This window comes from Nomascus leucogenys, chromosome 13 (assembly GCF_006542625.1).
Source record: "Nomascus leucogenys isolate Asia chromosome 13, Asia_NLE_v1, whole genome shotgun sequence".
Lineage (NCBI taxonomy): Eukaryota > Metazoa > Chordata > Mammalia > Primates > Hylobatidae > Nomascus > Nomascus leucogenys.
Window position 1 is genome coordinate 81,078,060 of NC_044393.1, and position 23,974 is coordinate 81,102,033.

Here is a 23,974-nt window from a genome sequence, read left to right on the forward strand (position 1 = left end):
TGTTCATGGCCTGCAGGACTCCAGGCCTTGGGCCTGCTGGGTCTGCTGCTTTAACTGGGGGTTCTTGGACTCTCCTTAAGTGATGAGGATGGGAGGAAATAGAGAACTTGGGGCACAAGCTGCAGCTTCTCTTACTACCCTCCACTCAGAGAAGGTGGCTATGCTGCTGCTCAGATGCAGGGAATTTGGATTCCAAGGATGGCCAGATCCATGGCAAGAGAGGTGACTAGAAGCCCAGGAAGACACAGGCCTCCTCCTACCCAGCAGTGTCCTGTGTGCCCCTGCACATGCCTGTGTCTTCCTGAGCTTCCTGGGCTGCTCCCTTCCTGGGCTTCCTGGGCTGACCAGAAGATGTCTGAGGGGCCTCTCTCTCCCAGCTGCTCCTGACCCCATGCATAGCCAAGAAAACTCCCATAGCACCGTGGCACTGGCCAGAAAGAAGGCCTCGTCTATAGTGGCAATGACCCCAGGTGGGATTTTCCAGTGAGGGAACAAAACAAAAAACTAGTCTAGTCTAGTTAGTCTAGTCTAGTCTCGTTAGTCTAGTCTAGTCTCGTCTCGTCTCTAGTCTCGTCTCGTCTCGTCTAGTCTAGTCTGTTCCATTCCATTCTGTTTTGACTCACTTCTGTTTCATTTCTAGTCTATTCTGTTTCTATTCTATTCTACAACATTCCATATCATACCATACCATGCCATACCACATAGCCTGCCCATAGGAGTGAGGAGGTGCCTGTTTAAAGAGAGTTAGATCAGAAAGAGATGTGGAAAACATAGAAGAAATACTGGAGAGAAAGTAAGGATTAAAAAAGACAATATAAAAGAAACAGGCACTTATTTATATATCTAAGAAGCACAGGGAGGAATGCAGAATTTATGGGATGGAGGGTTTCTAGCATCCCAGCCTTTGGAACACAGCCCCAGGTCCTCAGTGGTGGTTCCCCCAGCAGAGGTGGAGGTGTCTGTGGCAATGGTCTCTTACATGGAGGCATGCAGGGTTGTCTTCATTCTCTGCCCCCTTCCATCTCAATAGGCCTGGAGCAGGGCAAAGCTTACCTCCTCGCTGTATTTGCCCACGTAGGAGAAGATCTCTGAGAGTGCACTCATGGTATTGAACTCATTCATGTGCATCCGGGACTGCTCAGCCAGGTATGCATTCATGTCTTGGTCGCTGATGGCTGGCATCTTGCCTATGTCCGAGTAATACCTGCGGAGGGATGGAAGTAGGGAGAAGCTGGAGTCCTGCATACAGAGGAGAGATGGATGCTCCCAGCACCGTGTCTGGGGCCATGAGCTCAGCTTGCACTCCAGGTAGTGGATACTTGTGCTGTGACCGCATGGGGACCACTGTGGTCTCTCTCTCATCTGGGTTGCTGGGTCCGAACCAGAAAGAGCCCTCTGCGGCTCTGGATGCAGGAGGCATAGAGGGAAGGGATTTGGGGAGTGGCCAAGACAGGAGAGGAACCGAGAGCCAGAGGGGCCCAGCTCGGGCATCCTCTTTGCTCTCAGCTACCACACAGAGAGGTCTAGACTGTCTTGAGTTTCTCTAACGCCCCTCCCACAGATGCAAGGGATATCCTCCAGCAGGGCCTGAAGGCTCTTCCAAGCGGTTGCACTTCTCTGATGTCCTCCGCTCTCTGGGGCTAAATGGGAGGAGGCAGGGCTGAGGCTGCTCAGGGAGAGACTGGCAGAAGGCAATCAGTCACTGTCACTTGCAGCTGTGCACTGCTGTCAACTGGTTAATTAGATGCCAGCATTTACATTTTTAATTTTTGCAATTTGACATTTTATGCACCAAACCTCAACTCCCCCGCCAGAGGGGGGTTGCGCAGTTTCTTAATGAGGAACTGAAAGGCCTCAGTGCCCCCAAGACAGCCACTTCTCACCCTCTCCTTTGCACTTTTGGGCTTGTGGACTGCATAAACGAGAAGAGGTAACTGCAATGACAGGCGGGCATCATAAACCTCAAGGCCTTGTGGTGGCCCAGCTCAGCCTAGCCTAATCCAGCCCATGCCAAATCCCTGTGGCTGCCATGCTGGAGAAAGTAAACCTGAAACCTAGGATCAGAGGGGATGGGGGAGGACAGTCTGCAGGGCAGGGACTAGGGTGCATCAAGCAAGGCACCTAGGCACCAAATTTAAGGAAAGGCACTCACTCTTGGGGTTGTGCAAGCATTGGTGACAGTGACAGACCCTGGGAGTTCTCAGAACTCGAATCTTGGTCAGAGGCTCCGGGACAGTCTCCCCCTGCCCCCCAGCCCTGTGTCTTTCCCAGCCCTATCCTTCACTTCTCCAACCAGGACCCCGTCAGTCTTGTGCTGTTTCCCTGACCTCCAACTGTTGCCATCAGTGCCCAGGAGGTGGGTGAAGACTGGCAGAGATGTTTTCCTGTGCCATCCCAATCATCAGCTCAAGGGTCTGCAATGGAATGACAGTTCAATTTGCATCAGAGCATCCCTGGGCTAGTGAGGGTTGGGATGGCTTCCCTGCTCTGAGCTACCGTGGTACTGGGATTGCAGATCTGTTGTTCTGTCTGGAAAATGGGGAGGCAGAGGGAGGGAGATGACAGCTGTGCTCCCTGGCAAGGGGAAGGGGCTGGTCAGAGGGGACTCCCCTGGCCACAAACCAGATACTTTGCCAACTGCTTTGTTGAACTCGTAGCATTTTGGCTGGGCAGGAGCCTGAGACAGGCAACAAGGCCAAGGGCATAATAACATGGCCTTTCTCAGAGCAGCGTGGGTGCTCAGACAGGCTGCCCTGCCCCTGTCTCATTTGTATTTCCATCCTTCACATCTTCTTCCATTCCCCGCCCCTCCTCCACCTTCAGAACCCTCCGGGCCCAGTACCCCTTCCTGTTTCATTTTTCTTTCTTTGCTCCATCCCCAGAAGAGCCTGTTCTCTTCAAGGCCTATGACCCACCCCCAAAACACATCCTCAGGTACCTCAGGACACGACACAGGGCTCTGAGCAATTTAACGACATTCCAGGTATAAAATTGCAGGGAGACTCGATTCATTGTAACCATTTCTGGAATGCAATAAATGCCAATGTTCCATTTTATAGTAGGAGACCAGAGATTTCATTAGTGGCTACCAACCTTGCCATTCCCAAGGAGACTTGTGTCATTGTCCCCTTAGGGATCCCATGTCTACCAAGCAAGATACGTTTGTCAAGTAAAGGGCTATCTTCACAGGCTGTGTTTGTAAAAAGCGTGAACAAATAACCTCACTCACTTTTGGTACCATGGCCAGCAGCCAGCCATGAAACTCTGGTAACTCATCTGAGTTCCAAGCTTCCACCAGACAGGTATACTCTGTCACCTGTACACAATCAGAGCCTCTGACCAGGTGAAAAACCCAGGTTCCCATGGAAAGGACATAACTGTCATCAAAAGCAAAGACTCCTGTTATTTCTCTCACCAGCTGTGGAACCTTTCACAGTAGGCAGGTGGCTGGGTCAGACTTTTTGCAAACAGTGCCAGGGACCTTCTTGCTGCCTTTATAGTCCCTGAGGTGTAAGGAATCCTAGGTTAGGGACCACTGTGTCTGCAGTGAAGGAACCATCGCTAGGGGAAACAACAGAAGCCCAGCACTCTGCCTTCACAGTGTCTTGCCTCATGGCCCCGCACTAAAAGTCCTGTCCATTTCTCCAAAGAGAATATCTAGAAGTATATATGTGTGTGTGAAAAAGACAGAGAGAGCTGCTGGGGTGGAGGGCAGGGAATTGAGAGTAGGGTAGGACAGGGCTGGGGCCCTGACCATCTCATCTAGAGGTACTGGGTGACATGCCTCTCCTGAACACATCGTCCTCTCTCTGAGGTCAGGTCCTTGCTGGGCAGCTCCTGTCTCTTTCCTGTTCCCTTTGCACTGGGGAGGCTGGATCAAACCAGGGCATGTCTGTGGCCACATACTATTGACAGGTGGGCTAACTGCACGACCTCATCTTCAGCAAGTTCTAAATCAGCTGAGCTGAGTGGCCACTGACAGCCCAGTGTCTGTGGGTGTGGGGCTTAAGTCTTGCTGAGAGTCTACCCTGTTTTTGATTCCAAGCCTGCCTGCTGCTAAGTGGTCCCATCTTTTCTGCAGGGCTTTGCCGATGCTGTCTTGACCCCTCCTGCTTCCCCACTCCCACTCCCTAGCCAGCACCTTGTGCCTGACGCTGACTCATGTGGCACTACCTCTGCCGGGTGAACCTTGCTTCCTTCTTGCTCCTGTTATGCTGGCCCCTGTGCTGGGCTCCTCCATTGGGAAGCCTTATTGATCGGGAAGAACACAATTAAGCCCTGTTAAGGAACTTTAAACAAGCATTCTCATCTGCTGGCTGTGTATTGAAGAAGGGAAAGGGGAGCCTGGGCCCCTGTGCTTGAACTTGCTCCTGTGGGCGTTCTGCCTACAGGTGAGCCCATCTCCAGGAAATCCTTCAGGACCCCTCTGAGCTGCCCCAAGTCTGACCTGCTAAGAAGGAGCTGGTCCCACCACTGGCCTTCCCTGGTTCTCTTTGCTGAGTTGCTCACAGCAGGGAGGAGGCCAGCACCCCTGAGGTCCTGACATCAGGCCTCTGGGAGTGGCCATAAAGATCAACACCCCAAAGAGCCGCATCCTCCACTGTTGGCCAGTCTGCAGGGTCCTAGTCTGTGGATTTCTATGGGGTAGTGGGATGCCGGCAGAAATCCTGGGCCCAGAGACTGACAGTGCGTATCTCACATCTGCCTTTAGGATAGCTCTGTGGTGATTGGGAATATGGTCTCCAATGCCCTAAACTCTTTGGAAAAAACACAGCATTGGCATCCCTCCACACACCTCAAGGATGAAGATGCAGGAGTGAAAGATATTTCCAGCCTGATGCTCTGATATCCCCAATATGTACCTTTCAAGGCCCTGCACAGAAGTCTTTTCCTCTGTGAATCACAGGAGGGTCTCTCTGGGCCCAGCAGAATGAGGCCCCACACCCTGAGTTCCCCACTATGATGCTTGTGGGGCCTGCTGAGCATCTGTGTGGCCTCCCTGACCACAGGAGCTGCAAAGAAAGGGTCAAGTTCAATGCATTTCAAGTACCCAACTCACTCATGATGGATACCATTAATGTTTGACCCATGAATTAATGAATATGTTAATGAAATTTCTATATCTCACCTCTAGTATTGCTCCCAGGGTGAGCTGTCACCATTTTATGTATTTGACTGGATGGTTTCCATAGGAGGCATATTTAAATATTTAAAATTCTTAACCTTTTTCATGCCGTGACACACATAATAGATGACATTCAAATGTGTGGCACACTCTAGTCCAAATCCCAGTGGCCTGCTGTGACTCCATTCTACTTACTTCTTAAAAGCTGACTGATGGCAAGTAAGTGGGGCCAATGTTGCTGCAAGAATCACCTTTCAACTATTCCAAGTTAAAATCGGAGGAAATCACTACTAAAGTGTGCAAATGTATTGCTACTGGTAATGACACAAAAACTACGACTGGTCACAACACGCCACTTCATGGTGATGACACTGTTGAGTTTTGTCTGTAAGATGAAGGTAGCAGTTAACTGCTAATCAGAAACCAAGAGACTCTTCTCCCTTTTTCCAGATTTGGCCATAAGCAAAAGCTCAAATTCTTGGATGAGGGGAATGAATACTGGGAATCCACAGTGGGGCTACAAACCACCATTATTACAAGGTACTTGGAGGCAGGGGAGGGGAGGCAGGGGAGGGGAGGCAGGGAGGGGAGGATGGGTGGGGAGATGGTGGGAGGGAGGACAGGTGGGAGGAGATATGGGAGAAGAGATGGAAAAATAGATGGCAGGACAGGAGTGAGGGCAGGTGGGAGGACGGATGGGAGGACAGACAGGAGGATGGGTTAGAGGATGGGTAAGAGAATGAGTGAGAGGAGAGAAGGGAGGGCGGGGGGAGGATGGATGGGAGGACAGGCAGGAAGATGGGTTAGAGGATGGGTAAGAGAATGAGTGAGAGAAGGGAGGGCAGGTGGGAGGATGGGCGCAAAGGTGGGTGAGAGGACAGGTGGGAAGACTGGTGGGAGACTAGATGGAAGGATGAATGGGGGATAGGTGGGAGGACAGATGAAAAGATAAGTGGGAGGGTAAAGAATTTCTAGAAGACTCAACATACTGGCAGAATCATCTATGCCATTCAACCAAGAGTTATTGAGGCTTCCTGAATTTATATGCTTCCCTTTTTTACCTGCTCTGAAGAGAGGACCAGGCAGGGTAAGCCCTATTTTTTAGTTGTGATGGTGCAGAAAACCTTCCCCAAATTCGTGCAGGGCACACTCCACAGCAGTGAGCCTCTAAGTTCCAGTCCTGGAAGGACTGTCTCCATTTGACCAACAGCAGGGGAGCAAATTCAGAAGTGACCAAGCCGTGGCCAGGTCACTCTACCATCATCCTCAACTGTGGGCTGCCAATGTCCTTGGAATGGGGAGGTGGGAGATCAGGTATGCTGTGGTCCCAGGTGAGGTCTGCCCTGCCGAACTTTACTTTCCCCTCCAGGGAGCCAGACAAGCTCGGAGGATACCTCCTCTGGGAGTGGGAGTGGACTTGTCCCTCCATCACCAAGTGAAGAAGCACACTGGGCTTGACCTCAGCCCTGTCCGTGTGCTGTTTTCTTGATCCATCTGTCTTTGTACCCCGGTCCCGGAAAGGAGAAAAGATTTGGGGCCTCAAGTAAGTGAAAGATGACTTCCTTGAGAGTGTCAGTGGTTGCTAAGAAACGAGCGGGATAGGAAATGGAAACCATCAAATCACTCCTAAAAATAACCCAATGGACTGAGTTTACTTGTGACCTGCAGCAGCTGCATGGCACAAATCTCACTGAGCACCAAGCAGAAAGGAGACCACTTGCTCAGCCCATGCATGAGCCTCAGCTCTGACTACGCAGCCTGTTCCTGGGAAGTGTCCTTTATGCAGACACGTCATAAATGTTCCCAGCCCTTCACAGCCCTGGTTCCCCCCTACCCGCCTGGGGCACTATCACAATGACGCTGTGGCACAGGGATGAGCAACAGCCCAGCTGCTGCCTCTTCCCCCTCTCCCTTCTGAAGAATTGGCTGTCCACACGGGAGGGGCTGGAGGGCCTGCTCCTGGCAGCTCTATTGTAGGAAGAGTGAGCCACTGTCTGCATAGCAGGAGGTGGGAGCCTGTCTAGGTGACTCAGACATAATCAGACACTAGGACAAAAGAGTTAGCTTCCTTTTGGACAGCCGAGGTGGCATGTCCACCACCTGCACCCGTAGGAAAGGAGGAGAGGGTATCAAAGAGCAGAGGGGAGAGGGAAAAACAAAATCAAACCCTTTTAGTGACACTAATGCACTGAGGTGGCCAGGACTCTACTCCCTCCTAGTTATTTCCTTTTTATAAGGGAAGGCAATTTTCAAGTATAAAGACAGAGACTGTCTCTATCATATGCAAAATGATAAAGTTCATTTTGTCACCAAGTCAAGAACCCCTTCTGGACTCTTTTACACTTCAAAAAGGCACCAAATCTGAGCTTCCCTCTAGGTTTCCTATATTTAAGCTACTTGGAATAAAGAGAAAGTCTAAATGCAGGAGTGCCATATAGAGTTGTGCAGGTTATTCACTGCACAAAGGTACTTGGACAAGAGGATGAGCTGCGGCTGACAAAGCCCATCATTCATCAAACTATGCAGTCGGTGTGGGGCTACCTTATTCTGTAGGAAGGGGCATCTTTCTTAAACCATACAGAGGCACCATATGGGTTGGCAGAGGCCCTGTCTGAAAGTAACGCAAATAAGTAGGAAGGTTATTTGGGAGTCAGCTAAGAGTCCTGGGATCTAGTTTCATCTTGGTTCCTTAAATCATCTTGGGCAGATTACTTACCCATTCTGTATGTATATTTCTTCACCTTCATGGCATAAAAGGAGCTTATAGTTCCTGTCCTCTCCCTAGTACAGGGCTGCTGTGATGAATAAATAAAGCTTCAGCTGGTTGCTTAGTTCAGGTGCTTGGCATATGGAGCTGATGTGGCTGAGACAAACCATTAACCTCCTTTACCATGAGTCAGCGCTGCCCTAGGAGGAGCCCAGCCCTGCAGCTCATAGGGGGACCTTCAGTCACGAGAGGCCCGCAGGACACTGGGATTTGATCACAATGCTGCAAGAACCAGGGCATTAAGAGCTCATGCAAGAGTCAAGGGGCTGGGAGAGTGAGAAACTGTTCAGACAGTGACAAAGACATCCCCACTGAATGCTGGGAACTGCTAGCCAGATGGGAGCAGATGGGTAGAGGCCTCCAGCCTTTTCTGCAGCAATGATGTAGTTTGGCCCCTTGAAGTGTTATGATGACAGTTTTTATTTATTTTTTGGGGGGTGGGAGGTGAAGATTAGAGCTGGGAGCCACATCTCCTTTCTGGTCCTAGAAGACATTTCAGCTGCTAGGTTCCAGGGCATGTTATCTAGGGAAGCTGAGCTACCATGGCAACCTCTGGCCAAGTTTTCCTATTCTGGTTTCAGGGAACAGCAGCACTGGGACATGGGGTTGTGGGTGTTGCAGTGGCAGGATCAGGCTTTGTGAATGACTCATCTGGAAGTGCAGCTGGTTTTTGATGGGGAGGGGACCTTTCGTCGAGGAAGCTACTGGCTCCAGCAAGGGGCCCTGACTTGACTCTGTGGCCCAGCACTCACCTCTCCACCCAGTTCTTGTAGCTGGGGATGTCCTTGGCATACAGCAGCTTGTTGGAGGGCGAGTCCTTGCCCAGTCGGTGCTCTGACGTGGAGCAAGAGTCCATGAAGGTCTGAGCCACCACAGAGAGGCAGGCGTCCGTGATGCTGTTCTTATGGATGTCAAACACAAACTGTGGGTTCTTGATCATGTTGACCCAAAACCTTAGGGGCAGGCTGCATGGAAGGAAGAGGCAGACGGTCAGGGGAGATGGGGCAGTGGGGCTGTGGTGTGGGTAGGAGGGGTCTCTGGAGAAGGAGAGAAGCCCGGGGAACTAATAGAACTTAAGAGCCTTCTCTATGCTGGGGATGGGATGTGCCAGGGAAGGGAGGTGAGGCAGGTCTGCAGGGCCCCTATTTACCTTCCAGGAAACTGAGGACTGGCAAGGCTGAATAATTCATCCAGAGATATAACGTTGGTAGCTACTTGAGAGGACTTGATACCCAGCCTTGATGGCAGGGCTCATCATCTTCCCTTTGGCCTAAAAGGCAGCCATGATGTATGCTATAAAGTGGAATTTCTAACTCTCTGTCTGTCTGCTCCTAAGCCTGGTACAAGAGCATCTAGTTGGCAAACTTTTAGGAACTGCTTGGAATCTAGGCTTTGTATCTGACTCTCTGCCATCTACTGTATGACTTGGCAGAAGTCACACCCTTCCTCCCTGCCTGGGCCTCTCAGCCTACTCCTACTGGGGCTGAGAAGTACAGTGTAGCTGACTGATTTTTCATTTCTAAGCTGGCACGCTTGAAAACCCACATTCACCCACCTCATGGGCCCCATTGCATTCCCTCCTTCCCCTCCCTGCTTATTCCAGTTGGCACCTCCTGCCCACCAGGAACTGTGCTTGCAACTGGGGATACAGTGATGAATGAGACGCATCCTCTGCCCTCAAGAAGCCTGCATTCTGGTGGGTTCATAGAAAGGCAGATATGAAACCAACTACAAACCGGCAGGACTGTTGGTGCTAAGACCAGGGATGTGTAGGGTCCAACATGGGACCAAGGGAAGCATCAAGCCTACCCTGAGGGCAGTGTCCAGAATGCCTTCACAAAGGGGGCACTTGATGGTGGGAGTTTTAAAACTTGTGTAAGTCTTTCCTTTCCTTTTTCTTTCTCTTTCTCTCTTTTTCTTTCTTTCGATGGAGTTTTGCTCTGTCACCCAAGCTGGAGTACAGTGGGGTGATCTCAGCTCATTGCAACCTCTGCCTCCCGGGTTTAAGCGATTCTTCTGCCTCAGCCTCCTGAGTAGCTGGGACTACAAGCACCCATCACTACACTTGGCTAATTTTTATATTTTTAGTATAGATGGGGTTTCATCATGTTGGCCAGGCTGATCTTGAACTCCTGATCTCAGTTGATCTGCCCACCTCGGCGTCCCAAAGTGTTGGGATTACAAGGCGTAAGCCACCGTGCCTGGCCTGTGTGTTTCTTAGCAGGCCGAGGCCTGGAGGAAGGGGGTGGAGGATGGGCTGCAGACAGGAAATCTGCATTAACAAAGACAAAGAGGGAAAAGTGTGCCCTGCAGTCTGCTATTGTAAGCCTGTTGCTTATAATGTCCCAATCCTGGGGCACTGGGAGAAACTGCCTTCTGCACCTTTTGGCTGTAGCCATCCCTGCGGGCTCTAATCCTACGGCATCCAACCAGCCTGCTGGGATGCAGGTGGGAAAGAGGGCTAAGCACCATGCAATGGATTGCTTACTTCTTTCCTCTGCCTCCTGCCATTTCCCCTGATGTTTTATTGTTCTGGTTGTTGTTCTCACTGATGGTAATAGTTAGAATGTTCACTATGTGTTTGGCTTGCTTGTTAGAACTTAAACTCTTTGAATTACATTATTTCAACAGAACCAGTATAATATTTCTATACTTGTTCTATCTCCCAGCAGCCAGTATGTACAAATAGCAAATGCTATTAATACAGGAAAACCTAATGTTCAAGACTGCCAATCAGTCGACAAGGATCTATTAAGTTCCTACAAAGTGTGCAGGGCGGGACTCAGGCAGGCAGCATTGAGGTCTGACAATGTTTGGCGGTGTTTGCTTCATCCCTGGAAATCCCTAATAGGAAATAATGGGATGGCGCCCAGGAAAGCTCAGAGAGCCACGACACCCAGGTGAAAGTAGGGGTCACTCCAGCTGCCCAGCCTTCCTGACAGCTGAGCTCAGAGCCCTGAATGGAGGACTCACGACTTCCCAGCTAACGAAGTCTCTGTTTACATCTTCCTGTTCTTCCAGAAATTGCACCCAGGTAAGGGACTCTGGGAGTCCACATTTGCTCTGCCAGTTTTTTCTCCCCTGTGCTCTCTGGTCCTCAGGCCGGTTTTGCTGACAGGCACAGCAAACAGGGAAGCCACAGCACCCACCCGAGGCTCCCGCCTAATGAAATATTAGCATATTATTAACATTAGTGGTGGCACTAATCTCTGGTTGATTGCAGCTACTCAGGCTAAATGAGCAGGAGGTTTATTTAAAAGAGAAGAGGTAGGGAACTGTGGAAGAAGAGGGTGGGGAGAGGGTGGGTTACACCTTGGGCCAGGAATAAAAAAATAATAATTTTTCCATCAGAGACAATTAACTCCAAGTCAATATGCAGATCTTAAAATTCCCAGACTAACTGTGTCTTGCTCAGCATAGCAACAGATCAAGTCAGGGTTGGGGGAAAGTGTCCTCAGGGTTGGGGGAAACTGTCTACTTTCTGGGATTTCCTTTGCTCAGACCTGAGTACTTGGAAGAGCTGGCATCCAAGAAGATTTGGCTCCACCCCAAGGACATTATGGCACCCCTGGAGGTGGCCTTGCCCCAGCAGGAGGGATGGGGTGAAAACAAATGGTTTAGATACCATTGTAGGTGATATTCTTGCAATGTGCTACTAAAAGCAGGTAGAAATGTTTAGAAAGACCCAACTTTCTCCAGCTAGGACCAAGAGAAGTTCTGGGCAGAGCAGTTTTTGTTAATCTCCTGAAGGCTGCTAACATTCAATGGAGGCAGTAAGTAGGAAGACTCACTAACAGAAGCAGATTGGTAGGCTGGGGACATGCCCCACGGAACAGCTCCCAGTAGTCACGCCAAGAAGTCTAGAAGTCTAGAAGAGTTAAACGCATCTTACCTAAAGGCAGGTCCTGGGAGATATCAGACCCAACACAGCTTTCAAAGGAGGAAATCACATCACAAAGTTTTGCTACACCGAGAGAGCAATCTAGATTTTTGAGTCTTATTTCAGAAAGGTTGGAAGAACCCCGGCACGAAAGTCTTCTCTCACTAGGAGTTAATATGGGAGCAAACCCCATGCTTCAGTTCTGTGGTCTCAACCTTGGTTCCTGCCTGGTTTTTTATATTCAGCAGGGATAGTCTCTTCTCCTGGTGAAGAGGATGAGGAGCCAGAGCATACTACATTGAATACAGTTTTGGTACCAAAGCCTGACTTCTGCCTTCATCTGTGCATTGCTTTGGGGCCCAGGGCTAGGTGCCAGGGTGCTTGGCTGAGCCCTAATGCCTTGCCCATCCTAGCAGTTGTTGGTGCTGGGCAACAGGCCCACACTGCCTCAGAAGAATGATCTGGGGAAGAAGAGCCTGGGACAGGCACCATAGAAAAGCTACAGGGAGGCAGTTCTGGAACCGATGGGACAAAGGATAAGCCAGCTTTGCCTCAGGTAGAGCTCTCAACCAGAGACCACCTTGGCTCTGCATCTCATCAATAACTACTGAGACCCAGCTTTACACAAGGTTCCGTACTAAGTGCTGAATACTGATGTGTGATTTTGAAATTTCAACCTGAAATACAAATTACTCATAAGTGAAAGGAAGGATGATCCATGTTAAAAGGAGAGAGGGGATCATAGGGGAGAACACCTAGAGTGTCAATTAGTACTTGGAGAATCCTGTTGTCTCAAAGGAAGACATAGTGGTTAAGGGCAGATCTGTTCACCATACAGAGCTTGGAAAAGGAGTTTATGGGAAGAGAAGAGAGCAATTGCTTGAATAGAATACGAATGCCCTTTGTTCACCTGGTTGGTTCCTAGGTGTGTTTCAAAACTGCTTGCAAGTCACTGTTAGACGTTGCCCTTCTAAGATCTGGTTGCACATGACACATCCGCCATCTTCCATAGCATTTGTCCCACACCAGCAGACTTCCTTGCCTCTCACCCTCATCTATCAGTTCATTGAGGGCAGGGGCCATGTCTGATTAGCCCATGATCCTCAGTGTCTAGCATAATCACAGGCACCCAGGAGGTACTTGGATGGGAGAGTGTCCTGGCCGTGACATTTGGCATATTATTTCTTGCTTCTTCAGCTGGTTCAATAAATGTTTGTTAACTGACTAAGTGATAGGAAAGAAAGATGCATGGACAGATTTGACTAGAGGGAAGTAAGAGAGGGAGTGAACACAAAAATCTAGGAAGAGTGGATGGGGAGGACCAGAGAATGTGCCTGCTCAGAGTCCCTGCTGATGAAAACAGACTCTGGCCAGCCCTTCCCCTGGAGGCCCAGAGTCCCACCACCATTGACTTGAGGCTGGGTGGGCTCAGGGCTCCCGATATGCCCCCTGCCCTCCCTTCACTCACCAATTGCTCTTCCAGGTATGGCGGACGTGCGGGTCATGAATGCCATGCTTATCAGCCTGCTCATCCAGGAAGTCAAACATGTACTTGATGGCCAGGGGCAGGGCAGAGCCACGGTGTGCTGTGCTGAAGATGGTCTCAAAGAGGTCATCCACAAACTTCTGCAGTGTGCCCTGGAGAGGCAGGATATGTCCAGACACAGCTCAACTCACGTAGTTCTGAGGATGGCTTTTAAAACCTGCCTCACAGACCTAGGCAGGGGAGGATGGTATACAGCCCAACCCACTTGGGTGAAATTGGGTAAGTCCATGCATTAAATCATTTTTTTTCCCATTTCATCTGTCTCTAACAGCTTTAAATTTCCCCTGCACATGGAAAAGAGATATAACACTGATGACTGGACCTACGTAAGGCTTCCTCTGCCAACAACACAGTTTGGTTGAACACCCTCTGGCGGTGTTATTTTAGCATTTTTCACAAATGCTAATGAACACTCACTTGGTCAGAGCAGACAAACACAATCTGCTGGCTTTGTTTGGGCATTACTCACACTGGCTAATGAACAGTGACTCACTTGGCTCTGCAGAGAGCAGCACCGAGCCCAGTCTCAGGAGTGAAAGACTAGCACTGCAGGCAAGCAACGTCCCCAGAACCAGGATTAGAAATGGTGCCTGGGGTCAGACACGGTGGCTCACACCTGTAATCCCAAATTCTGGGAGGCCAAGGCGGATGGATCATTTGAAGCCAGGAGTTTAAGACCAGCCTGGCCAACACGGTGAAACCACACCTCTACTAAAAAAAAAAAAAAAAAATTAGGCGTGGTGGTGCATGCTTGTAGTTTCAGCTACTTGGGAGGCTGAGGCAGGAGGATTGTTTGAGCTTGGGAGGAGGAGATTGCAGTGAGCAGAGATTGCACCACTGCACTTCAGCCTGGGTGACAGAACAAGACTGTCTCAAAAAAAAAAAAAAGAAATGGTGCCTGGGAAGTCGCTGATGGAGCCCCGACTTCCCCCACTTGAGATTGTAGATGATATCCCAGAGAAGAAATCATTCTTTTATAAGGCATGGCAGAAGAATGTGAAAAGAGGCAGTTAGAGTCTCAGTATTTCAGAAGGGCATGGAGAAGGGATAGAAACAAATCTTCAGATTGCATGCCAACAATGATGTATCAGTAGGGTTTGCCTGGAGTGCTGGATTGAGAAGGATTCTGAGGTTCAGTACGGGGACTGGTCAGCAGTGCCTCCTGGGGTGGGTAATAGAGTGGACACCAGCATGAATGCTGGGTACTGGCTACTCTGGCATTTCTGTGGGCCGATGAAGCCCCACTCCATAGCCTCTGGGCTCCCTGCACCCAGTTCTCCAGTCTGATACCTTAGTGGCCAGGAGTCGGGTCAGGTAGATTTCAGACACCATCTTGCTCCCTCGGTCCCCCTCCTTCTGGTCTCCGTGCTCGTGGTTCTTCACTAGGTGCCACATCTTGACTCCACTCTCCAGGTCAGGAGTGATCATAGGTGTCCGTGAGCGGAGGCTGTCAGGGCTGCCCGTGTACCGGATCATGTTTTCTGCCAAGGCAAGGATCACCCCCCAACATATGTGAGGCCACACGGCCTTAGCCCATCACCTTACCATGCATCCCTTGCTCCGGCAGAAGCCAACGACCATCTGATAGTTCCTGCCACTGGCCGGTGCTGTCACCTTGCCTTGGTTTGGTGCATTCCCTGAAACTGGGATGCCTTTCTCACCACCTCCAGGAAACTATCTGTGGCTAATTCTACCCACTCAGATCTCCCCCTCCTTCCTGTACTCTGCATCGTGTCAACCCTTAATTATTCAATTTGTAAAAATATAAGCCTGTACTTTTTTAATGCTTTTCCTTGTAAGAGTTCTCAAGTCATGTCTCAGGATGTGTTCTGTGCAGCCAATTAAGTACATACTTAAGAGCAGGTAGCCTGCCTCCCTTAATAACCGCTGACTGGATGAGTAACCGCCAGGTAACCTGCTCACCTTCGTCTGTCCTCCCCTCTGGCCTGTGCCAATTATTCCTGTTTATTTGCTGAAACTCCTGCCAGTGTTTGTGAAGTGTTGTGAAATGAGTACTGAGCAGGAAAAAGAAATGGCGGTCCTACTGTGTGCAGGCACTATTCTCTGTATTCATCCACTTATTATCTAGAATGATCCTGTTCAGTCAGTAGATTTTTCAGTCTCTTCTTCTGGTAAATAAATAAATAACCAAGGCTCATAGTGGTCAGATGACTAGCCCCAAAGCACACAGATAGGGCAGAACAGGGCTCCTTCTGGCTTCTACCCCACCTCCAGCACCCTCTCCCCACCACTGCAGAGCCTCGCACCTGGTCTGTACCTGCACTCCACTGCAAAATAACAGTGGCTCTTACAAATCATTTAGCCTCTGTGCACCTGAGTTATAACGTACTAATCTGCATAATAGGGGGAAATAATAATTATTTAATTCACTAGATTGTTATGAACATGATGTCAGATAATAGTTTTCACACAGCCTGGAAGACATTCATGAAAGTTGGCTTTACTTCTTTTGCTCGCGGATGAAGTTCTTGCTTATGCATCAGAGTGACCGACTGAAACCAGGGGCCTCTTCCCCCACCTGGCTCTCTTCCCTGATGGTCAGCCTGCCTGATGCCCCATCTCCCCTCTCCAAGAGTCTCCTGCCTTCTGGCATGACAACAGCTGCTCAGGACACCTGGGCCTCCCCAGGACACTCGGTGGGATCTTACCATATTTACTCGCTGAGGTCCTGGAGACAGTGGAGTTGTTCACTGTGTTATAAGCTGTCACCTGCTTGGACACTAATGCCACCACGGAACCATCTGGTACCTACAGGGAAAAAGCTTCTCAGGGCCTAGGCACAGCAGCTCTGCCACTCCAGGAAATAATTAATAAGGACAAATCATGATGAACTTGGCACTAAGGGGCAATTGGTGCCTTGCTGGAGAACTAGGGGACTTTGGAGGCTGTCAGCTTTCCTTGGAGCAAAACAAGACACAGATCTGGATACTGACTAGTGTTCTATTTTGTGGCTTCTCTTGGAGTAACTTCTGGCAAGAGCTCCTCCCTAGCATTCTCAATCCCAGTGCTTCCCTGGAAGATGACCCAACCTTAAATGCCCAGAGGAACTTCTCAGGAGGGCCTTCCTTGGGGACTCGGCCCATGCCCTGCAGAAAGTGTGCATGTCAGCATGTTATCTCCAAAGAAAGAGGTCAGGATTCCCTGGTTTCTTGACTGGGAGACGTCAATTTCCTCTGGATCACTAAGGGAACATGGAGTGCTGGTGAGGGGCTTGGTGTCTAGCCCTGTTATTTGAGGGCAATGATTTCCAGGGCAAAGGACTTGCAGTTGGCTAGCTCCTCCCCTTTCCACATTCCCCTCACCTGGTAGTGGGCCAGTGTGTTCAGTCGCTTCCAATCATTCTCAATCTTGGTGGTGATGTCTTCATCTTGCAAGATCATCCTTGCCCCACTTCCTTGTCGCCACTCTGCCAAGAGAGCGGTGGCATCTCAGAGAGGCCCTCTGACCCCTCCTGTGGGGAAGCTGAGGACCCCTGTGTAGGTACCTATGCCATGCTAGCTCAAGGGTGTATCCATTGCAAGTGCTAGCACATGCTCCTGTGAAAATGGAGTGCCAAAGCTCTCAATGCAGTGAGACCCTGAGTTCCAGTTCTGGTTCCGATCCCAACAAACTATGTGACCAAAATGGGGCTAACATCACTTATCCACCCCTGCCCATCTGCTCGCTATGAATGGCTACATCTGTAAAAAGTAGGTGCTCAAAAAGTATTGGCCAAACAAAAGAGGCACATAATAAAACACTAAGCTTTGACAAAGCATAAGGCAAATGCAAAGTGGCATAGTTGTGGTAGGGTGACTTGTTTGCTTGATTGGAAGCTCTTAGAGCTGATAAAATCAAGGCTGTAGGCTCAGTCACTGAACAGCCCCAGACCTGTTCCAGGGGTATATCCTGCAGGGTGAAACTGGCAGTGTGTCACCCTTGTCAGGGAGACTGGGTCAAAGAGTGTGGAAAAAATCAGCAAAACCCATTCTCATGCCCATGAACATCCCCTTCCCTGCAAAGTTTATGTAAATGATATCAACGCTGTAATCTATCCAACACCTAGATGTTACAAGGATATATTTACATCCCCATATTATTCTCACAGGCCCAAACCCCTATAATACATGGACTTACTGATGGATCACACATGGAAATGGGAGGCTGTTTCTCATCAACCAAATCCCCACCACCATACTTGCTACAAATCACGTGTAGGTGGAGAAGTGCACATTCCTATCTCAAAGTGTACACACATGAAAATCCATGTGCATGTCAGACACACATAAACTCATGCAGCACACACATGTATGAGCTCACGCACGCACACATACCATTCTCATGGACATACACCAGAAAGGAAAAACAGCCTCTTAAATTCAAATGCAACATGTGTTCCAGCCAAGAAGCCAGACATTTGGTTTCCAGGCAGCCCAGATCCTGCTCAATGCCTCTCAGATGCTGATACTTCTGAAATGTGCAAAGAATGCTGGGCTTGTTCAGAGTGTCGTTAGTTGCTAGATTAAGTGGCCTGGCAGTCACTGCTTGACCCACCAGGGATTTCTTCCTATGTCTCACAGAGCCACAGGTTCAGATTCTCTTCCTCGTTTTCCTCCTGCCAAGGCTGGTCCATGACCAGCCACATTTGTGGCAGAGAGCACCAATTCCTCCCTGCATTGTGCATTTGTTGTGGTCTGTGCTGCCAACCGCCTTTCACAGATGGCATGCCCTTTGGAATAGCAGGGATGCTCCTAAAATCTAAGCCCCTTGCCTCCAGTCCCTGGGGCTTCCCTGCTGCCTGATTTAGAGCTTAGCATCATGTCAGGTGGTCAAAGGAATGAAAGCATAGGGACTACATGCTTGCTCACTGGAGCAAGAAGTCTCTGGGGACCATCCATCCCTTAGTCCTGTGGATGTCACAGCTGGGATTGCTCATGGCGATTATGGTCTGGGGCGGTTAGACTAATGGGCAAAGGGGAAAATGCCTCACTGAGGTATCTGGTCACTAGCGTTTTTGCTTGTTATTGTGTTGTTGTTGTTTTTCTTGAGTTTTTTTGTTTTTTATTTTATGGAGGTATGCATGCATGCACTTTTGAGTGGTTGGAGCAAAGGAAGAGGATTCTCTCCAAGCTGGCCAGACAGCTGATGTGCTGTGCAGTTGGATGCTGGTGGACACCAGTCTGGGTTGGGGAGTATACGGCAGCGAGCCTCCCCCACTTGCATGGTGAGCAGCACCTGGTTAAAAGTCAGAGGCTACATAGGGGTGGAGGAACAGCTTTGGGGCACAACACAAAAGGGAGCCAGCATTCTGCTTTCCTCATATTTGGGGTAGGGAGAGGGATGCAATGAACTCAGCTCTGGACACTAAGTCCTCTGGCTGGGCCCAAGGGAGTCTCCTCCACTGAAGTGACCATGGGGCTTGATAGGACTAGAAGAAGAAGGTGCCAGTGGAGAGACAGCCTCTAGCTTAGCAGCTGCAAGGGCACTCTTTGCTGATAAAGAATTATAGCACATCTCAGGAGCATCTGAAGAAACCACATGGCCTGGCCAACTAGGCAATGACAGTTGGTGACTGATTCTGGGTCCCAGGGCAGGTCTTCTTCCATGATGCACAATTCCCCTTAGAGCTGTGCAGTGCACAGCCTAGGTAGCCATGCTCAACAACCCTGGCTGAGTCATGCCCAGAAATGAGAATGAGAATGAAAGTCCACCTACCTCCATGCCCCTATCCAAAAAGACTGGGTAGGGCATAGGCATGTCTCCTTGGGAATTATCTCAAAAAGTCAGGAATGTTTCCCCAAAAGCCAATATGGAGAGAGGGGGCTGGAATCAAGGAGTACACTTAGCTTGCTTTTAGATCTCTCAAGCCTATTGTTTTGTTATCTCCTAGACAGAAAAAAATTGCTATGTGCTTTTTTTCTGAAATATCAGGAAGGTGAAAGAATAAGAAAGGAGAAAGAAGAAGAGAAGGAAGAAGAAGAGGAAAAAAGAAGAGGAAGAGGAGGAAGAGGAAGAGGAAGAGGAGGAGGAAGATGAGGAGGAGGAGAGGGGAAGAAGAGGAAGAAGAAAGTAATAGTTGAAATTGTTGTTTTGTAGCATCTACAACTTAGTCCTGATGAAAGAGAGCCCAGAGTGACGGGCAGCTGGTGTGGGCAGCTCCATCCCTGAGGCTTTCAGGAAAGAAGCAAGGATCACAAGTAGCCCACCCAGCTGAACCCAGAATGGAGGAGAGAGGGTGGAGTATAACTGGCGGGCGGTCCCACATTCCCTGGCACAAAATAATTCAAGTAGGCTGACAAGGAAAGCCACTCCTTAATGTCACTCTTCTCTGCCCAAATTCCTTACTTTTACCCTGTTGGCCAGAACCCACTTTCACTTCCATACTTACCTGCCCTCCTTCCTTTCCTGAAACCCCTTCTTCAGGCCAGTTATGGTCTCTATTTTCCCTGGACTCATCACAGAATGTCTCAAGAAGATCAGATAGTGGGCATGGGCTCAGCTTTCTGGAGTGCTCTTGCACGACTTCCTGACCTTCTCTCCATAGAAGTCTGAGCCATAGAACTCTATTGAGTAAAGCAGGGGCCAGGAAAAGCCAAGGTCAAAGGCCATCGCAGGTGGCTTCCCTCTAGCCCAGGGGCAGTGCCGTCTCCTGAGCTGCATGGCTGGGCTCATAAAATCTCATCCCCACTCAAGAAGTAAAGATCCCAAGGTCAGGTTGAGTCAGCTGAGGATGAGACAACCCTGCCACCTTAGATAGGAAGGCCAGCACCCTGGTCCCCTCACGGTGTGCATGGCTGGATGAATCAGCCTCAGGAGGCCCTCTGTGAGGGCAGTATCTAATTTTGTGCTTTGTTGCATATTCAATGTGTGCTTAGTTTTAATAACAGTAATGAAAATAAATAGAACCCAGGTCCCCCAGTGCTTGATCCAGCCTCTTTTCACCAGATGGGCTCCTTCTGTCTTGCCTATAAAAATGTTACTAAAAATATCTCTCTTTTGAGTCTCTACCTTGCTCCGTAGGAGGTGACCACATTAGGACAGCGAAGAGGCAATGTCATAGCTCAGCCAATGGCCAGCATTCTCCCGTGAAGGCTGAGCCTGTTGGGCATTTTTTGCCTGCCTGTGGGGCACAGTGAGAAGCTGGAAAATACCTCCCAGGCATCAAATGCTATGAGATGCTGAGCTCAGAGAGAGCCATAGCAAATCCTGGGGCAGAGTGACTCCTCACAAACAAATACCTTCTCCTACAAAAGAGGACACCTACAGTCCCATCTCACAAGATGCATCTCCTGCAGTCTCTGTGGTGAGAATCCAGGTCCAGGAGGTGTTGCAGCTCCACGTTCACTCATTCAGCAAAGAACACTTACCTACCGTGTGCCCCCAGTGTGCTGGGCACGGCCAGCTGGGCATGAGAGGTAGTTAAACAAGGAAATGGAATAAAACACAAGCCCTAGTCCTTGAAGACTCCTTGTGTGGAGAGGCTGTGCAAGAGCCCGCTGGTCAGGGCAGGGGTGAGACAGGGAAGAGGAGCTGGTGGGAAAGGGCTGCCCAGGTTAAATTGTGAAGGACGAGTAGGTGTTTGCTGGCTGGCCAGGGGAACAAGTGTTCTGGTCCAAAGGTGGCACTCAGGTCGCAGTTCTAGGGAACGACGAGTCTGAGCAGGAGAAGGTTGAAAGGAGAGGCTGGAGAGGTGTAGGGAGGTCAGGAGCTAAGTTAAAAAAGATCTAGCATGCCATGCCAAGGTGTCTGGGGCTAAGCTGAGGCCATGGAGACGGAGCGGGGAGGGGATAAGGAGAGGAGAGCATTAGAGGGACAAAGAGGCATGAGCCCTGTCGGGATGGCTGCCTTTGTCCAAAGCAGAAGTGGCAGCGAGGACCTAAGTGAAGGTAGTGGGGCAGGGGTGTGGGCTTCAGGGATGCTCAGGAGATGGCTGTGGAGATGGGTTTCAGGGATGCTCATGGGTGTGGGCTTCAGGGACGCTCAGAAGATGGCCAGGTCGTGCTTGCAGTGTCTCTAGGAAGGGGAGAGGTAGGGGGACCCTGGCTTGCCTCCAAGTGTGTGGAGGTCCATGTGATTGGCAGTGGGAAGCTGAGGCATAGAGAGGAAAGAGATCCTCCACAGGCCAACCTGGAAGGAGATGCTGGCATGGAGGACCCCACTGGCCTGGCTCTTGAAGAGTCCCCTACCCACCGGTAGGTGCCACGCTGAGAGGCAAACTCTCCCCAGGGTGCACAGCACCTGGTAGTTCTGGCCCTCACAGTGTAGACATGCAGGTGGGCCCAAGGGCACCCACACATGCACACACACACCCCCCCCCACACACATGCACACACACACATGCACACACACACACCCCCACACACACATGTGCACATGCACCTCCTTTTACACCAGGCTGGGGACCCTTCAGGCTTTGTAATAACCTCACTTCCTGTCTTCCTATCATCTCTCCTCAGACCCATCCCAGGAAGCTTCAGGAAGGGCTGCTGAAGAAAGGAAAGGGTGGAAGGAGCCACTAACCAGGCTAGGCAGAGCCAGCAAAATCGACCTGCACAGTCCATGCAGGAGCACCTTCATGACCGCATGCCTGGACTTTCACCCTTGCCACCTTTCCTTACCTTGGGGGAACTGTGAACAGGTTCTCACTAGGAGCACACACCAGCACTGCACGGGGCCCACTCCACCCTCCAAACCCCGAGTGGAGAAGGAGGCCTGTCAGCAGGTGGCTCTGCACGCCTGTCAGCAGGTGAAACCCAAGGAAACACCTGGCAGGGAGCCCTGAGACCTTCAACACCTGGCCACGCTGAAGTGCTGGGAGCAGGCACCAGAGAAGAGCTGGGAGAGCCAAGAGAAGATCAGAGTGCATCTGCTAAAAAGGTCAGAAAATTCACCTGGGAGCAGGAGGGGTGACATCTAAAAATGTTTTTTTTTTTTTTTTTTAAATCATTGTGACAGCAAGTTCTCAAATATAACATGATTGAACTATGACACCTGGTGCTTAAAAGAAGAAGTTCCTGAATAGAAGTGCATTATTTGCACTGAAGGTACTAGATCTTTGTAAACTGTTAAGTGCTGTGCACTGGTCAGTTGTTGCTATTTGGGGATGCCTGGAGAGCGAAAGGCAAAGGTAGGCTGAGCCCCGCTTCCTGATTTAAGAGAGACAAGCTAGAACTTAGTAGATATTCCTGAATGTGGAACACAGGGCTCTGGCATGGCTCCAGGCGGTGTGGTGGGTCAAAGAAGAGTTTAGAAGGCAGGTGGTGTCAGTGGGAAGGAGGAAAGGTGACCCTAGCATTCATATGCATGGCACCAAGAGAAAATTGCTAGCTCTGACCTCTCTCGCAGCAGCTCTGCCCGGCAGCCGGATGCCCTGCTCCAGGCATCAAGCACAAAGGACAGACACACTCACAATCCAATTTGTTACATTTCCACCTTCCAGGGAGAGAGGGAGGTGAAATAAAAAAGAAAGAAAAATCCCATTATCTTTATCTGTCCTTCCCATCAGGTGCAGAGGAAAATGCAAACTGGGGAGACAGCTGCTGTGAACTCTTTATATTTCACTCGGAAGATAGTGTATCTTTTTATTGCCTACAGGAATTGCTTATTTGAAAAAATATATCCTTTCAGCTCGCTCGACTTGAGCTGCAAGACAGAGAGAGGGTGGTGGAGTTCTGGGGGCTATTGATAGAGCATTTGCATTAAACTACAGGAATCTCTGGAGGTCACGGACAGTGGCAGAGGGGAGAGGAAATGGGCCGCAGAGGAGACTGCGTGTGAAGGGAATGGGAGTTCTCTCTACCTCCCTGCTGTGTAACCTGGGCCCAGGCACTGTGCTTCTCTGAGCTGCAGATTCTCCATCTGTGCAGGGGAAGAGAATGGCACCAATGATTTCCCTTGAGGAGTGAAGGGAGGAGGAAACAGAGCTCTTTAGTTCAGATAGAAAAATGTCCTGTCTCTGCTAGTCTGCTAAGAAGTGGGGAACTTCTCCTAGGCACCATGGCACCCCCATGCCTGGCACAGAGCTGGCCACAGGGTAGGATCTTCTTGTGTTTGTTGAAGAGTTTAGTGATGCAAACAGGTACCTACCCTGCCCAGATACCTGTGGGTGGAAAGGGACATTTTAAACCTGGTTGTGGGGACAGCCTCACGTGTAGCAGGGGTAGTGCTACCTGGGCACTGTGCCTTAGAGCTCTGCCTCAGTCCCAACTCCTCCCGCTGTGGTTGCTGTCCTTCCCCAGCTTCCAACAGATTGCAGTGAAGGTGGGCCCTGCGGTTCCTGGGATAGTTAATTCTACGTGTCAACTTGGCTGGGCCACAGTGCCCAGATATTTGGTCACACATTATTCAATATGTTTCTGTGAGGGTGTCTTTCTATGAGATTAACATTTATATCAGGGTGGATTTCGAATAAAGCAGATTTCTCTCCATAATGTAGGTGGGCCCCATCCAATCAGTTGAAGTCCTGACTGGAACAAAAGACTGACCTCCCTTGAGAAAGTGGGAATTCTGCCAACAGACGGCCTTCAGACTTGAACTGCAATGTTGCCTCCTCCCTGGGTCTCCAGCCTGCCAGCCAACCCTGCAGATTTTCGACTTGCCAGCCTCCATAATTGTGTGACTGCTTATTTAAAATGAATCTCTCTCTCTTTCTCTCTG

General features: G+C 50.0%; 1 protein-coding gene across 2 annotated transcripts in view; it reads right to left on the reverse strand.

Moving 5' to 3' along the window:
• PLXNA4 (plexin A4) overlaps positions 1-23,974 on the reverse strand; it is a 457,885-nt gene that overhangs the window by 8,563 nt on the left and 425,348 nt on the right. For both annotated transcript variants that reach the window (XM_030825648.1, XM_030825649.1), the window contains exons 26-31: positions 16,642-16,745; positions 15,988-16,087; positions 14,609-14,799; positions 13,241-13,410; positions 8,645-8,857; positions 1,054-1,204 (exon numbers count right to left, since the gene is read on the reverse strand). In XM_030825648.1, coding sequence (XP_030681508.1) covers positions 1,054-1,204; positions 8,645-8,857; positions 13,241-13,410; positions 14,609-14,799; positions 15,988-16,087; positions 16,642-16,745 — 929 coding nt within the window. The remainder of the gene's footprint in view (positions 1-1,053; positions 1,205-8,644; positions 8,858-13,240; positions 13,411-14,608; positions 14,800-15,987; positions 16,088-16,641; positions 16,746-23,974) is intronic.